This window comes from Leopardus geoffroyi, chromosome B4 (assembly GCF_018350155.1).
Source record: "Leopardus geoffroyi isolate Oge1 chromosome B4, O.geoffroyi_Oge1_pat1.0, whole genome shotgun sequence".
In the NCBI taxonomy this organism is placed as follows: domain Eukaryota; kingdom Metazoa; phylum Chordata; class Mammalia; order Carnivora; family Felidae; genus Leopardus; species Leopardus geoffroyi.
Window position 1 is genome coordinate 68,256,459 of NC_059341.1, and position 18,063 is coordinate 68,274,521.

The 18,063-nt window shown below is 41.6% G+C and overlaps 1 protein-coding gene across 1 annotated transcript in view; it reads right to left on the reverse strand.

The window, feature by feature from the left end:
* Window positions 1–16,870, reverse strand: part of SLC2A13 (solute carrier family 2 member 13) — a 381,073-nt gene extending 364,203 nt beyond the window's left edge. The window contains exon 1 of the mRNA XM_045465179.1: window positions 16,025–16,870. Coding sequence (XP_045321135.1) covers window positions 16,025–16,583 — 559 coding nt within the window. The 5' untranslated portion in view covers window positions 16,584–16,870. The remainder of the gene's footprint in view (window positions 1–16,024) is intronic.
* Between the last annotated feature and the right edge of the window lie 1,193 nt (window positions 16,871–18,063).

Here is an 18,063-nt window from a genome sequence, read left to right on the forward strand (position 1 = left end):
AAGTCTGCTAGTGATTCACTTAAAGTAAGTAAATTTAACTATTAATCACAGTAGCAGCTATGTATATGCAAAGCTTTAATGCTTATTAATAACTATTACTCTGAATGCTTAATACATATAAATGCATATTTGAAAATAGGTGTTATATTTAGAAAAATATTATTTTGAAAATGCTCCAGAACAGAACAATCTCTTACACAGATGAAAATTAATAAATGTTTGTGTAAATACGAAGTGAGTATCACAAAATTATGTGTTTCTTTTCCAACATTCATGTTTTTCTCTATCAGGTTAAAAACTCATTTTTAAAAATCGAGTTCTTCCCCAATTCTCAACATCTGTTCTTTGACAATAACAACCTTTATATCTGTAGCTATTTTATATTACCTTATAAAAACACAAACCAAGTTACTGCCACACAATCTTTACTAAGACATTCTTGGTAAAGATGTATACATGTAGAAACTTTGTATTATATAAAATAAGATCCCTGGGGTGCCTGGGTGGCTCAGTCGGTCTAACTTCTACTCAGGTCATGATCTCACAGTTTGTGAGTTCAAGCCCTGCATCAGGATCTCTTCTGTCAGCAAAGAGCCTGCTTCATGCTCCAGATCCTTTGTTCTCTCTCTCTCAAAATAAATAAACAAGCTTTAAAAAAATAAAATAAAGATCCCTTAATTCCACTTTATGTATCATACTTTGTGCAGTAAATACTGACAAGATGTATTCATTCATGAGTATCATTAGATTCTTTAAAGTTTACTTATGCTGAAATTATTAAAGTATCACTTATTTAATCCTATTTATTTCACAGAAGGAGGTGGAAACAGCATATAAAAATAACAGCATATTATTACGATCTTGCATTGGGTTTTGTATACCAGAAAATAGCCTGAACTTCCACTAAAGTTTAAATTGGCCACCTACTGACATCAAAGAATAAGGACATGTCATAAATCTGATGGAGTAAATTCCATTTCTTTGTATTTCAAGGTTAAAATCACCTATGAAAATTTCATAATTTCTCTCTCCATTTAACCAGGAACTATGGATGTGAAACTACATAACTCATCCATTTGTACTTATAACATGCAAATTATAGCTCTACAGAAGGTTTTCCTTAGTAACATGCCAGGAAAACTTATTCAGTAGACTCTGGTTTTGCTCACCAATTCAAGATGTTGATGTCTGTCTACAAGAGAGATAAAATGGGAGGAAAAATTCATATCACTTAATCAAACACAGGTACCAGCAGTCTATCAGGCACTGGGCTAGACCACAGGGATTTAAAAAAAAAAAAAAAAAAAGGCGGGGGGGAGGCAAAAGACATGGCTTCTGCACCTTTAAAACTTACAGAATGGTAGAGAACACAGCTATATGAAAATACAATTACAACAAGATCATTAAAGCTAATATTTATTAAGCCTTTATTAAGTACTAGGAACTATACTAAGCTTTTAACACAAAGTACTTACTACCAAGTGACCCACATGAAAACCCTACGAAGTTCTTTGTGAAGCCTGACTTACTAGCTCCAGGCAGACTTTATCTGTATGACTCTGCCTTGTGTATTTTTCTATAGAAAAATACGTAACACAATGATAGATAAATACCATACATGTTAATAGCTAGTATAAAGAAAGGCGTAAGAAAGCATGTCTGGGATAACAAGGACAGTTTCACAGGTATTAAAAGTTCAAGGGGTCTGGGGCGCCTGGGTGGCGCAGTCGGTTAAGCGTCCGACTTCAGCCAGGTCACGATCTCGCGGTCCGTGAGTTCGAGCCCCGCGTCGGGCTCTGGGCTGATGGCTCAGAGCCTGGAGCCTGTTTCCGATTCTGTGTCTCCCTCTCTCTCTGCCCCTCCCCCGTTCATGCTCTATCTCTCTCTGTCCCAAAATAAATAAATAAACGTTGAAAAAAAAAAAAAAGTTCAAGGGGTTTACAAAATTAGAAGTCTCATAGAATGGTAAACTGGAAAATCTGGCTTAAGCCAGGTGTTCATAGCATAAATTGATTATTTTAATTGTTATCACAGTTTGGACTAGTGATCATGCCATTTCATTGCTATGAAGAATTATAGGTTGGCTTCACTTGAAACATAACCTCACTTTTCATATCCAGAATTAAATCTAAATAATGTAAGGATCAGAGCAAACTCAAGATCATGATACTTACTTTTAAAATTCCATACATTTAATACCATCTTTTAAAACATATCACATAATACACTTACATATATGTTTTGTCCTTTAAATTTACAACCAGATCCATAACAGAAAATACAGTGGCTTTTATTTTTTTTAATCTTAGACTATCAGGATTTAACTACTTAATGAATTCTCTTACAGAATATGCAATGTGGATTGAGTACTGAGAACAAGATGAGATTCCAAATTCCATATATAGCATGCTCCAGGAGAAAGATTCACTGAATTTTGAAAACTGAAATCAGAGATGACCTGAAAGTCAGGAAAAATTGATCAGGCCTCTTTATAGTCGGGGTGAAACGGAACTCTCCAAGCCCCTCCCACCTTGCTTTAATTCCAAGTTCAAATACAAGCATGCAACTACTGAATCATAATAGTTCCCTCTGCCCACAAACCGCTCTGCCAGGAAAGAACAGACATTAGAGCATCAGTAGCACGAGAGAAGGACATGTACCATGTAATAAGTTTGCACGCCAGGTGCTTCTGGCATCAGGTGTCAACGTAGTTACCTCTAAGTGCATCCATGAGAGTCTCTGATCGTTTTTCAAACATGAATCAACTTCCATGTTTTGGACTTGCAAGACTGAGAAAGAGATTTGCTTTTGTCCCAGGTACTGAGAACAAGGTTAGACTTAAATGTCTTAACTGAACTTAAAATGTCTATTTTTTTTTTCTCAAATACTTTAAAAAGTTTGAAACCACAGACATGAATCAGAAGTAACCCTAGAGAACATTTAATTAGCCCCATCCACGGCACAAATTTCCCACGTTTCTGATGCATATGTAATCCAATCTCAGCTCAAAATTTACTCACCAGAGTTACACTGCTTTTGTTTTTATCTATACATGAAACATTTACTGAATGACTGTACATGCTGGTGGAATGCAACAAGCAAACCCTGCTTTCATGGAGATTACATTCTAGGGGAGAGAAACAAGCAACATAAATACCAGCTAGTAAAAAGGAACGGAGAACAACAAAGCAAGGAGAAAGAAAATAGAAAGTAACAAGTAATAAAAAGTGAGAATAAAAATAGACTAGAAAGTACCAGTGGTGGGAGGCTGCAACTTTAAGACAACCATGGAAACACAAAGATGAGGGAACCATGTGGATATATGGGGAGCACTTTCCCAGCAGAGGAAGGAGACTGTGCAAAGGGCTGGAAGGATAACTTGTGCCAGCGCAGCTTGGAGCAGGAATGAAGGAAAGTAATAGAGAGAAAGATCAAAGAGGAGTGGGGAGAGGCAAGAATAATACAGCCTTGCAGGCCACTGGTTTTTCCCGAGCGAGCTGGGGAGCTATGGAGGGCAGCACTGTGAGCAGCACTGAGGTGGCATGATCTCATTTATATTTTACAAGAACCACTCTGCCTGTCGAGTGCAGAAAAGAAGGCAGAGGTGTCAAGGAAGAAGCAGGGTGAACAGTTAGGAGACTTGCAATGCTCCAAGTGAGAGATGTCATGTTAGATTTAGCAGTGGAAGTGATGAAAAATAGATCCTACCTGCAATTAGAAGCTAGATTCAAAGATTTTCAGGCAGATTTGATGTGGGAAATGGGAGACAGTCAAGCAGGATTCTGAGGCTTTGGACTCAAACACCAAGGATGCCCTCACCTGGTACATGGAAGATAGGAGGCAAAGCAGGAAGCTAGGTGAGCAGCTGGGCTCAGGAGTTTGGAGATCAAGAAAGTGATCTGGGCTGAGATTCTAGACAGCTGTCAGCAAACACAAGGCATTCTAAGCCAGGAGCCAGGTTAAGAGCACCAAAGGAATCAATTTTAACAGAAAACAGGAGAGCTCCAAGGAGGAGCTTGGCAAAGGTAAGAGTTCTGGAAGATGAAGGAGAATCTCAAAAAGAGACTGAGAAGGAACAGCCTAAGGAAAAAGAGGGAGAGGGTGGCGTCCTTGAAACCAAAGAAAGAACCTCAGGAAGGCATGATGTACTGCGTCCAAAGCCTATGGCAGGTCAAGTAGGATTAGGACCAACAACTGTCTTTGGGATGAGCAACACAGGGCATGGTAATCTTGACAAGGGCAACACTGGTCAGCTGGTAAGGGCAAAACCTGTCTGGAAAGGGGTCACAAAAGAATGGGAAGAGAAGAACTGAAGAGGAGGAATATATGCAACTGTGTCATGTAAAGAAAACGACATAAACAAGGCAGTAACTAAAAGATGAAGTGAGGTAGAAAGGACTTTTTTAAAGACGTCAAAACAGCAATTTGTGCCCACTTATGGGAATGATCCAGTAGAAGGGGAAACTTTATGCAATAAAAGATGGAAACAGCTGGAATAATAGCTTTAAATGGGAGAGAGAGGAGCTCTCAACCACGAGTGCAAGGCTGCGCTCGGCAGGAGCACAGACAGTGCATCCGCAGGTACCAGAGGAAGGCAGGGCATCTGGCAGGTGCAGGCAGGAACATGTGAGGATGCAGAGGAGATGACGGAGTTTGCGGATGTTCTCATTCTGATTGTTTCTATTTTTCCCTGTGACAAAGTAAGCCACAAACCTTCCTGGGATATATAAAATAATAAGATCCAAGAAATGTACATCACACACCATGGGGTCTTGTTAATTCATGCAAGGAGTTAAAAGTTAGGGGAAAATACTTTTAAGCACCTTCTCATATGATTAGATTATTGATAACATCTTTGTCATTTCTCAAAAACTTCATTCCACAGAGTAAGAGACAAAATCTCATTTGGAAAAAAAAAAAAAAAAAAAATGAGACTTTGTTAACCGAAGTCTTGTTACACATGTGTCTGCGTATTTTAAAACAGAAATCTGAATTCCAGGTAAAGTTTTAATAATATAAAAGGAACAGTAACAAAAGTTAAAAAACTATTTTGCCACATGTTAACTATATATATACAGTGTTATGCCTTCTTTCAAACTCTACCTCCAATCACAATTTTATATATCTCAGGTGCTCATGTTTTCTTTCTAATGGCAATGTAATGTTCTACCACATTACATAATTATTTCCCAAACACTAGGCATTTGGAGGTTCCCCCCAGTTTTTTCTTCCAAATTATATTGTACATCTATAAATACCTTCATGCAAAATGAGTTTCTTTTATTTCCTTATACTACAATCCAAATGAAATTCCCAAATCAAAGAATATTAGCAGTTTACAAATGAACTCCAAAAGCACAGACCTCACCATATTAACTTCTGCACTGCAGTGTTTAATTTGGTACTAATACACACAAGTTATTCAAAATAGGTGTGTTGAATTAATGAGCAAAAGAATGAAAAATATTAAACATGCCATGATATTATCTGGAATATGTACAGAAAATTATTCCAATTTATTTTACAACCAGAAAGGCTCTTCCTAGGGTACAACTAGTGCTGAGTTGTTTCCAACTTGCTAATTTAGTGAGTACAATGTTACTTTAATTTTCATATCTAATTATTAACAAGGTTTAACACATTTTCCAAGAGTATATTTACTAATTGCATTTATCTTGCTGTAAAGAGTTTACTTAATATGCTATGAGCATATTTTTTCCTTTAGTTAAACAAATGTACCACAATATTTTTCCAATCTGTCGCCTTGCTTGTAAAACCTCTAGAGGTTTAAGAAATTATAATATAATGAACCATGTCACCGATAAAGGCTAGAAGAAAATCACTCCATTCCTAGTTTCTTTAAACTTGAGATTCTTAAACATCAATATTAATGAGAATATAAGATCTAAATTTCATTTACATTGTTTTTACTCATATTATTTCCTTTTCTCAACTATTTAATAATTCTTTTACCTGCTGTCTTCTCTGATTTGTTGAATACTAGACCCTTACAAATACCTGGATCTATTGCTCAAATTGTTATTCTGCTTCATTCATCTCTTTTCTGATTTTCACAATATATTATTATGTCATATAATAACATATTACACATTTGAAGTAATTTCTATCTAGTCATTCATTACTGTTCCCCCAACCTCATCACTATTCCTTCGACCATCATTTTTAAAATTCTATAAAGTATCTTACAGGGATTTAAACTACATACATGTAATTAAATTACATTAAGTACATTAAATCCATCTACTAATCTAGGAAATATCATTGTGACTATTTTAGCTTTCACAATTAAGAACTGAATGTATCATATAACGGAGAGGTAGGGCACACGCAGGTGCTTGCTCAGAAACCTGGATCTGAATCTCAGCACTAACAGGGCTAAGTTAGTTACCTAACCCCTTTGCACTTCCATTAGTTGACCTTGGGTTAATGAGCGAATACACATAAAATGCATACACACACAGGCATAAAGGATGGCCGTTGTTTCAGGGTCTACCATAGTTTGACTTTTTACTACATTTCTAATAAGCTGCCCTTAAGTGTGCATTACACCCCAGGAGATGAAGATTAGAGATTTTCGCACAGAGCGTATTCAAGGAAAAATGACAAACTGTTATTACTGTAGGTTCTCTGGGGGAGCCTGGGTGGCTCAGCCAGTTAAGCATCCGACTATTGATCTTGGCTCAGGTCACGATTCAAGAATCCAAGCCCTGCATCAGGCTCTGCACTGACAGCACAGAGCCTGCTTGGGATTCTCTCTCTCTCTCTGCTCCCCCCACCCCGCTTGTGCTCTCTCTCCCTTTCTCTCAAAATAAATAAAAAAACATTTTAAAGACAACTCTAGGTTCTTTGGATGAATTTTAACATCAGAAATCATTTAAGAGACAAGTATGAGAAAGAATAGTAAACTAAAAATTCTACCTATTTTCCTGACATAGAAGTGAATAAAATGAAAGATTTTAGAAGAATTCCCAATAAGCTTGCTTTCAACAGTCATGGCAAAGGGTTTTGTGTTTTCTGCATGTTTTCCAGCCTCCCCAACTTCCTTGCAGGGGGAGGCCTGTGGGCCCTGCATGACCTCTGAGACATACATGCCACTTAACCTACAAAATCACCAACGGCCACGTTACAGTGACTTTGCTGGTCCCAAATGGTGGGAGGAGGAGTATCAGAAGCCATCTTCTCCAGGATTGTATAGTAAATATTAGAATTAGGTAGACTCAGCAGCAACTGCTTCAGGTTTCACCCTGATTTTAATTTATAATGAGGCCTGTATTTCAACAATCTTTGAAGGTGTGTTTGCAACTCATTTTCAGTCATTATACTTTACTTTTTGAAATGACAGGCAATTGCTAACCAACCGTTAAATGGTCAGTGTTTAGTCCTTGAATAGGATGCTCACAATTTTAGTTTCCAATTTCCTCTCTATGTTGTAGGGAATGAGTTCCTGACATGGAGTCATAAACTAAGCCCAAAAATATAAGGAAGTTTTATATGAAAGCTTCCATTACTAAAATTCTTTTTATTCCAAAGCTATTACTTTCAAGTTGTTATTAAAACTATTCATTATTTGCCTCTTGAAAAGGAGATACATCTTTTTCACTAGGAACTGAACTATTTTTTCTATAAACAGGCATATAAAATGCTGCATTGTAAGACATATCTAATATCACAGCCCCAACTGGTCCCTTACCATAAGCCAAGATTATAGTCTAACAAACAGGTCACATTTTTACCACTTTCTTATTCAACCCCTACACCTAGCCTAGCCAAGAAAAACTGCTACTTTCTTCAATGCTTTAAATTTGTCACCCCCGCTTTCCCCCAGCAGAAAAGTATCCTCCCCTCAGACTACCTATGTTTATAACCTTCTTCGAGACCCAGTTCAAAACTTCATCTGTCTTGCTAGAAGTAAATCTTATAGAATGTAAACTGAACACTTGAAAGACAGTACTGTCTCACTTTCAAATTACTCATTGTCTTTCTTTCTGTTCAATTTATATTACAGAATTTTTACTCATCTGTTACCAGCTCTGAGCAACATTAAAATCTAACTACATAATTTTATTTCCCTTGCTTATAAAATGTTCATAAGGTGATGACAGAGATGGTTACACCTGATAACAAGAGGTAGCATTTACTGAAAGCCAGGTACTTACCTGCACATGCACGAGCTCATTTACTTTCTACTACAACCTATTTTCTAAGTGCTATCATAACACTCGTTTCAGAGATGTGAAAACTGAGGCACATGGTGGTAACGTGCCAACGGCTGCACAGCTTACAACATGTGAATGTCTAACAGTGAGGCTTTACTTTGCCAGGTACTGTAAAAACAACTTACAAGATAACTCATTCAATCCTCATAACCACCCTATAAGGCAGGTATTGTCCCCATTCTTCAGGTGAGGAAACTGAAGCACAAGAATTAACACTAGCACCCAGGTAGTATGTGGCTGGCCAGGGTGTGAGCCCAGCCAGTGTGGCCCAGAGGCCTCAGGCTTCACCGTGCTTCTCCACTTTCCAAATTAACAGTGCAGCAACTGAGTACGTACCTGAGGTTTCTAAGTGTTCAACTATAGCAACGTCCTGTTGAGTATTATATCCGTGCATTCCTTACCTTTACATATGTGGCCTACACCTATTTTTTTTACCTAGAATCTTTGGTATATTTAAGCGCTTAATATTTTTAAAGTACGGTACTAAGTGCAGTGAGAGAATACAAATGCTATTCACACTTTATTTAGGTAACACGATGAGTGTCTGGTCTACCAGTGGAGAGGAGTCATGGTCAAAAAGACATATGGCAACAAGTTAAATGCCATGAGCATGGCTCAGAGAAAGTATCAACATCTTGCAGAGGCCTACTAAGAAAGCTTTCATGATCACGCTGGACCTGGCAGAATGAGTAAACATCCTACAGATACTTTTATTATTGTAGAGTTAACAACACATTACTGTGTTCTCATGGTTGTCTTTCCCCAGTAAGGTCTTTTAAGAACAGGGATTATTTTTCTCTGAGTCTCTTTAGCACTCAACAAAGTCATCACTCAGAAAATGGCTGTGGGACAAGGGGTAGAGAGAATGTAATGGAAAAGCCCATTCCAAGAAGAGATCAGAAGCTTAAAGGGAAAAGCAGAAAAGGCATTTTTAAAATTTTAGTTGCTGTGCCACAGGCAGTATCTCTGTGCTGTTCAACTCCTGGGGCCCAGTTTTCACCGTATTCCATATGAACGCAGCCCCTCGGGGGAGGGGGGGTGGGATATGGAGCCCCTGGCATTGCACAACTCAACAGCCCCGACTACAAGCATTGCTGTCCACAGCCCTTAGCGAGAGAAAACCAACTCTGCTTTTCTCACTGACATTCCTTATGTGCCACGGCTGTACTCTTGAACTCATGTACTTTTAACTCATGTTAAAAGTTTCTATTTTAAAAGTAACATCCACATAATATCGTGGAAAATAATAATAGCAGTTTCAGAGAGAAGTGGCAGTTGTCACAGCGCAGGTGAGCACGGTCAGACTCCAAAGCCAGACTTCTTGGGCGCTAACTCAGGTTCCGCCCCTCAGGAGCTTTGTGACCATGAGAAAATCACTTCCTCTCTTTCCGTCTAAACGTCTTCATCTTAAAAAGAAAAAGAATATTACCTGCCTGGGTTCTTATGAGGCTTCTGTGAATATATGCAAAATGTTGAGAAAAGTACCTGGCACAGAGTAAGCCCTGGACAAGCGTTAGGTGCTGTTTCCTGGGCCCTGGGAGCTAAGTCGATTGCCTATTCACATTCTGCCATGAAGACTGACTTCTGAGACTCCCCCAGCGCTGGACAGAGAGATGATGAAATCAGAGACAGAAGAACGCTGGTCACATGCTGGTGACCCCCCGTGACACTGCGGCCTTGCTGTGAAGTGAAATTCTTGCCATGTGGCTTCTGACACACAGTCCAGACAGCATCATTCCTAACAGTGGTGCTATTATTTAATAAAAGGCCAAAACATATAGCATGCAGTACTCCCAACTCAAGTTTAGAAGTATCTGTAAAACTTGGCTATCAGGGAGATTACATTTTAAATGTAGAAAACACATTTTGGGGTTTCTGGTGAGATTTTCCTCCTGACAAAGTTTTCTCCACAGAAGTGTTCCTACTATCTACTCTGAAGGTCAAAGGAAGAAGAAAGTGAAGAGAAATGAAAAGAGCTGTAGACTGGGAGGATCGCATCAAGGAACCAAGCTGGATCAGAAAACGAAAAAAATAGTCTCCTGGACTTTTCAGTAAGAAGCCAAAGACTGCTTGCTATCTGAGATCTAATGCTAGATCATTAGATGTGTTAAAGCAAAGACACCAGAGTGAAGTCAGTCAACTTAGACTGTGTTCTGGCTTTGAGCTTAAAACACAGAAAGAAATGAGCTTGAAAAAGAATGTTTTATACTGAAGTCACTAAACAACTCACACAACTCATGTGAACAGATTTCTGTCCTCTTACTGTAACTCACTCGAGAAGGGTGTGGCCACAACACTACTAGGCAAACATAATTAGGTCATAACCCTCCCTGTAACTCTGCAATGTCAATGCCATCAGAGAGGAAAGTGGGGAGGGGCAGGGGTTACATATATAATGTGTGTGAAACAAGGAAACAGAGGAAGTGAAACAAAGTTTTACTTTACGTGTCAGTTTCATGCTGGTAGAGACCATAAATCCAACAAAGAAATCCTGCTTTAAGAGATGAAACTGAAAGAAATGGCAACTGGTCCGGGGGCGGGGGAGGGAGGTGGGAGGGGGAGGTGAGGGAGTAGGAAAAAAAACAATTGCAAAAAAGCAAAAATAAAAGTACATCAGCTGGTATTTTAAAAATCTGGTTGATTCTGACTAACCTTGCTTACCTCACAGGAAATTCTTTATTGACATTAATCTCAGTAACGAATGAGTCTTTGATCCAACAAGACTTCACATTTGCTTTGCATCAAAGAATAAGAATTCAAAGTGCTATTTGGGGGAAAAAAAGTCATATTGTTAAAAATATTACTCAACAAGTTATAAGAGACCAATTCCAAGCAGCAATATGCAGCCACAAACTGTGTTCCAGCAGAGGGAGCACTGGGACGGAGGCGACACCGCAGAAACTGATGTAGATCTAAGATCGATTCAATAACCCAGCGCTATGTAAATTAACATGTCAATTCCCAGGAAAGCTTTTGAATATTGATGAATAGCTGAATATCTGTATTTCCTACACAGGCACTAAATCATTGCTTATAAGGAACAGTAGACTACACGCCAACACTGTGGAGAAAGGGCTAAATTAGACACCCTGGTCCCAAAACCCAACTCTAGACACCAGCGAAACCAACCTGAGAAACCAAAGCAAGCTCTGGTGAAGACAAAAACCTAAAATAATGCCCTACTCAAACAGGCACTCAGTAAGCTGATTTTTTTTGCAACTTGTAAAGAAAACAGAACCCTTAAACTAAAGCAAACACTAATACCAGATTTCTGATGCTTCTTTTACCGTGACTCATTTAACACAGATTAACTACACTCTATTGCTTGACAGCTTTATCTTTTTCAAAGGTTTCTGTTGAAGGCCCCACAGACTCTTCCCATTCCCGTAATTCCTGGCCACTTGCTATGCTTTACTCACCCTGCAGCAACCATCTCAGCAAAGGATTTTTTTTTTTTTTAATTTTAACGTTTATTTATTTTTGAGACAGAGAGAGACAGAGCATGAACAGGGGAGGGGCAGAGAGAGAGGGAGACACAGAATCTGAAACAGGCTCCAGGCTCTGAGCTGTCAGCACAGAGCCCGACGCGGGGCTCGAACTCACGGACCGTGAGATCATGACCTGAGCCGAAGTCGGATACTTAACCGACCGAGCCACCCAGGCGCCACAAAGGATTTCTAATACTACAAAATTCAAAGAAGCAAGAAGGTTTTGGGAAGAAAGTAAGAGTTTAAAAGTTGGGGGCTGGCGGACGACCAGATACAAAGGATGTTTAATCTGGTTGTATCATTTCCAGCTAAAAACCTCCCATGACTGTCCCTGTATAGGCATGGCCAATTAATCCTAATCAGTCCAACCCTCCCCCCAATGAGCACCCCCATCACGACCCTTCACTCACTTTATGCTGCAAATACTGCTTTGATTGTTCTGTGCCTTTACATCTGCTGTTAATGTTACTTTAAATGCCCAGCAGAGTAATATAAAGAGCAAAAGACTCTGAGTGTTTTTTTTAATCTTGACTTTGTACCGGTGACCTTGTCATTTAACTGCTGTAAACTATTTCCACATCCAGCAAAAGGGGAACCTGTGCCCCATCTATTTCAGAGTTAGAAGGATTAAATGAGATAGCATATGTAAGTAATGCAGGGTGCCTAATAGAAACCAAAGCACTAAATACATTAGTTCCTTTCCCAGCTCCCTCTATATCTGCTGAACTCCTACTCACCCTTCAAACCCCAGTTTAAATGTTTCTGTAAAACCTATGTGTTCTATTTACTTCTCTCCAAAAGAATCCATTGCCTAGTCTGTGTTTCCTGCTCTCAGAGAAACTTCTGTTGTATTTTAATCATTTGTCGATGATCTTTCTATTAGAGAATGAACACCTCCAGGATGAGATTTTTTTTTAATTAATGCCTACTCCAAATCTGACAGAATCAATAATACAGCTTACTTAGCATTTTGTGAATAAATGAATGATTTCTTTAAACTGTTAGAAACTAAAACCCTTAGATGGCCTTTCAAATATTCTGATAACACACTTTTTTAAGAAAAATCCCATTTTAAACTGGTACCCTAACAGAATGGAATTATTATTTTTTTTTAACGTTTACTTATTTTTGAGACAATGTGAGAGAGAGTGCAAGCGGCAGAGGGGCAGACAGTGGGAGACAGAATCTGAAGCGGGCTCCAGGCTCTAAGCTGTCAGCACAGAGCCCGACGCAGGGCTTGAACCCACCAACTCTGAGATCATGACCTGAGTCTAAGTCGGATGCTTAACCAACTGAGCCACTCAGGCACCCCTGGAATTATTTTTTTTTTTTTAATGTTTCTGCTCACTATTCATTTAATCAACAAGTGCCTCCTATAGGCTAGGAATACAGCCATGAACAAAATGAACAAAAGCTGTGTCCCCATGGGCTTTGTATTTACCACAGGTAAATCTGTGAAAGAAATTATCACTGCAAACTTGTCTGAAAAAGATATCAAAAGCCACATTTTGTCTTATTCATCATCTACTAAGAATGAAAAGGACCAAAAAACAAAAATAAAAAAAAAAATTCTCACCACACATAAAATTTAACTACTTAAAAAGAAGTAGCATGAAATTAACCCAGATTTAGTGTACTAAACAAGCAAAACTGATTTAAAGTCCCTTAAAAAAAAATCATGTTAGGGACCCATTTCCTTGCAGCTAAAAATAATTCTGTGACTTCTCCTTTGCGAGGTAATTTTTGTGACTTAAGGATGTTACATGTACAACATGCTCTGCATAATCCTAATTCGAAACGTGGCCCATTTCAAAGCGTGTTTATGACCTTAACATTCCTCATTTTAAATGAATACTTTTTTTTTTTTTTTAATGTTTTATTCATTTTTGAGACAGAGAGAGACAGAGCATGAACGGGGGAGGGGCAGAGAGAGAGGGAGACACAGAATTGGAAGCAGGCTCCAGGCTCTGAGCCATCAGCCCAGAGCCCGACGCGGGGCTCGAACTCACGGACCGCGAGATCGTGACCTGGCTGAAGTCGGACGCTTAACCGACTGCGCCACCCAGGCGCCCCTACATTCCTCATTTTATAAGAAAGCTTTTATGGTACTCTGTAGCAATGCTTCTATTTGAAGTGCCTTTCAGAGAAGGGAGGTGGGTCACAACAGGACCAGATCAGGACCACGTCTCAACTGGGATGCACCGTCAGGCAAGCGGCCCAAGTGCCACAGAATGAGGCTGAGGTAAGAGGTGGTACGGTTCCTGCACACCAACTCTTCCGATCTTACCTCGGGTTTAATCCTCTTTGTCGCATCCACCTTGTTCCCCAAGCAAGCCCTATGCTTTCCTTTCTTTATTCATTCCCTGGCTGAGAAGGTCCTTCACGCATCCCTGTCCAAACACCACTCATGCCTCAACAATCCAATTCCAGGAGGAAGTGCTTCCTTCCAGCCTCCGTTAGGGAACTGTGCCCTTTTTGAATGCATCAGCCCTCTCTCCGGGGAGAGACTTTCTTATGGAGCCTCGCAAGTCCTACCTGGCTTTATTCCCACCCTGCCACTCTTACAACACAGTATCTCCAAGGGGGCCTTACACACAACAGGGGCTCAATTTTCCCAGCCGATGAAAAAGAGTACACGTAATATCCAAATACGCAACACTTGCCATGCTTCATTCAAAGATCTCTGTAAAACATTATTCAGTTTCCAAATCACAAGATTCGGTCTCACTGAACATATCTTGCGACCTACAAGTGTGTTCTCTCTAGGTCAGAAGAAACAATAAACATGGTCCAGGTGTCCCAAGCAGAGAATGCTGAGAATACTGAGGAAAGAATCCTGATCACTTGGCTTTAACCACAGGTCATTTATCGAAGGGTCCTGAAGGCGCAGGGAGTTCCTCTACAGACAGGTTTCATTTCAGCTGTACTTTTTGGTCATTTGGGACCTTCATGTGCCAACTTAATATTTTACTGAGAGTCTTGCCCTGCTTCAGTAATTAACAGTACAATAAACAAAAGAAAGGTCAGCAATGAAATAGTTTGGATGTAAAGTGCAGTGAGCTGGGGTTTAGGCTCACAGTTCCTGAACGTGGAATTATATAAATGGGTCTCACTTCCTCTTAGAGACTGGAAGGAAGGGGGTGAAATACAGAGTATGTCAAACAAGTGGTGAATGGACAAATCTTTAGGAGTTCTAGGTTTCAAGAGCTTTCAAGTCCCAGTCATAGGGAGAAAAAAATACTTCAACAGCACCCTAAAGGAAACAAACTGAAGTATGGGATGAAACATTTATAAAGCATCAGCAGCGTGTCTTAGAAAAATTACTAGTGAGATTTATGTCTCAACCCCCTACTTTCCCTCAAAAGTGCTTTCTAATAATACCAAGCACATTCCAAATAGCTTCCGTCTGCCAAGAACTTGCCAATTGTACCTCCCCTGCTCAGCAACCAGGGTGAAAAATCAATGCCAGGGGAACCTTAATCCTTTCATTTTTAAAGTAATTGCAAACATCTATCTTGCTGGGCATTTATCCACAGGGGGAGTGGCTCCTAAATGAATTTAATAAGTGAACATGACCTTTAATAGATAATTTGGTTCCCAACAGGAAAGCAAGAGAGGCAAAAGGGAAAAGGAGAATGGGTGGATATGGATTTAAAGGAAAAAGTTAGAAAAACAAAGAAGGAATTCACTTGGGGAAAACATGAGAGCAAGAGGTAATACAATAGTAAAAACAATAGGAGAGAAAAATAATACTACATCAAAAGATAAATAACTAAATAAGAAAAGAGTAGGGGTAGCAGAGAAAAGAGTCCAGAATCATTTAATTAACTTTAGAAATTATCTTACTGGGACTTTAAGACTGATAGGTTCAGAGCTTGGAATCCTAGAAAAAGAAAGGGGCTAGCAGTAAAAAAAAAAAAAAAAAAAATACAGTGAGACGCTACAGGAAGGAGACCTTCCTCTCATAAGCCCTAGGGGGGCATCAGGTAGGGCTGGATCAAGGTGATGAGTGGAATTCCTAGAAGTACTGAGATATGCAACAATCACGCGGATTCACTTGTCCGTGAGTGACAGAAGATTCCACGCGGGCTCAGGGGAGCCCACAGCGAACACCACCCACCTCCGCCGCCCCACAACCTTCGCGGGAGCCTTTGATGCTGGAGTAACAGACAGATGGGCTCTCAAGGAGCAAGAGAAGCGAGTATTCTTGGGACCAGCAAGCCCCGACGGGAACCCCGGAGGGGCAAAAGGAATGCAGCGACCAGGGCCAAGGACGCCCTTCCAAGAGCGCGAACTCACCGATGCCGAGCCCCACGACCAAGCGGCCGGCGAGCAGCGTCTCCTTGTTGTTCGCCGCGGCCAGCACCGCGGAACCGGCCGTGAAGAGGGCACTGGCCAGCAGGATGGCGGCGCGGCGGCCGAAGACGCCGTTGAGGGCCCCGCCGGCCAGCGCCGAGACGGCGGCCGCCCCCACTGTGCTGGACACGAGCAGCTCCTGCCACAGCGCGTCCAGGCTGAGCTGCCGCTTGAGCAGCAGCATGGCCCCCGACACCACGCCGGTGTCATAGCCGAACAGGAAGCCGCCCAGCGCCGAGAAGACGGCCACCACGTACACGAAGGCGGGGGTCTCGTCCTGCTGGAACTGCCGCCGCGCCGCGCGCTCCAGGTCCCCGACGCCGCCGCCGCCGCCCGCGCCCGCGCCCTGCAGGCTGGCGCTCGACTCGGCGGCCGCCAGGAGGCTGCGCTCCCCGGCCGCGCTCGCCGCGTCCGGCTCCTGCTGCTTCCTGCGCCGCTCGCCCATGAGGCTGCTCAGGCTCCGCAGCGTGTACTCCACATTCTCGCTCGCCTTGCGGGACATAGGGCAGGGGCCCGGGACTTCCCGGGGGGACGAGGCTCCGCGGGCCGGCGGTCTCGGAGGGCTGGACAGCCCGAGAGGGCAGGAGCAACGGCCGCCGCCTTCGTCCTCCGGGCTCCCGCTCCGGCTGCCACGGCCGCAGCCGCCGCCGCGGCCGCTCCGGGGAGAAAGTTGCTGCCCGCCGAGCTCCGGCGCTGCGGAGTTGGAGGCTGGCGGGTCTCACTCGAGACTCACGCCCCGCGCCTGCCGAGCTGGCGCTGCGGAGCGGGCGGGAGGCGGGGCCCCGGGTCACGTGCACCCTGGGCCAGCGGGGCAGGGCCGCGGAGAGGCTCCGCCCCCTCTCTGGGCGGGGCCAGGCTCAAGCCTGCTGGGACCTCCAAACCCCACCCTCCTGGTTGAGGGCGACCCGTGACCAAGGCTCCTTAATTTAGGGGACAGGCATCTGCAGTGAATGAACACTGGCTTGGGGGCCGCAACTGGGGAGCAGGCCAATGTGGGAATGCCAAATAATAGGCTTCCAGACGGCAGAAACGGCCTGCAATGCTTGCACGGTATGGGAGGCTAGGGAGAGAACCCCTCAAAACATCCTGATAGGCCTTCTAACCACTGGGGCTGGCCAGAGCTGGAAAGGGCCTAGAAAATATATCCTGGTATGGCACATGGCAAGCCTTCCTTCTTTTATAATATTGTGACATAACTCAGTTTGTTCTGGAGCATTCAGGACTGTATCCTCCCATTTCCATAAGCAGTTTCTTCTCATTGCCAGTCCTTCCTCAATTTATGCTTATTGTAAAGACATGGTGCATCTTAATTCTTTGAAGACATAATGTATCTCCCCAGGTGAATCCCAAAATTCCTTCCATGAATCCCTGATGTGTAAAGGAAGATTTACATTTATACATTCTTGTATAACTAGGTAGTTCCCACTGGTAGAAAGTAAACCCCTAGAATCCAATCTGTGATTTAATAGGCAACATCCACCTCCCTTCCCCAACATGCTTACCAAAAAAAGAAGGATGTGCCTTATTTTCTTGTAACAAAGCAAAGATGGCATTATTTGCGACCAATTTTTTTTAACTGTTGAATTCATTGCCAGTTGTTGAGTCCCCTCCCTCCACTTTGATTTAAATCATTTGTAAATCATTTTATGCAGTTACACTTCAAAGGAGAAAGAAAGATTACCTTGACTCTCTAATTTGCTTTCATTCTTCAGGCTGAGGGCACGAAGTAAAGCAGGAAAGGATTCAATTTCTCACAGTTCCAGATCTCTTTTATTTCCTCTTTTCGAGCAAAAGATCCTTAGCCTGAGACCTATTTTCATGAAGTCTAAACGATTTCCCTTTTAGAGAAAAGGATTTTGTCATCCCTATTTCAATAAAAAGTTATATTAGAATTTGTCAAAATTGCTTTCATTTGGATTATCTGTCATGATTATCTCCATAATATAACACTTTCTTTTCCAGAGACCAGGACAAAACGGATG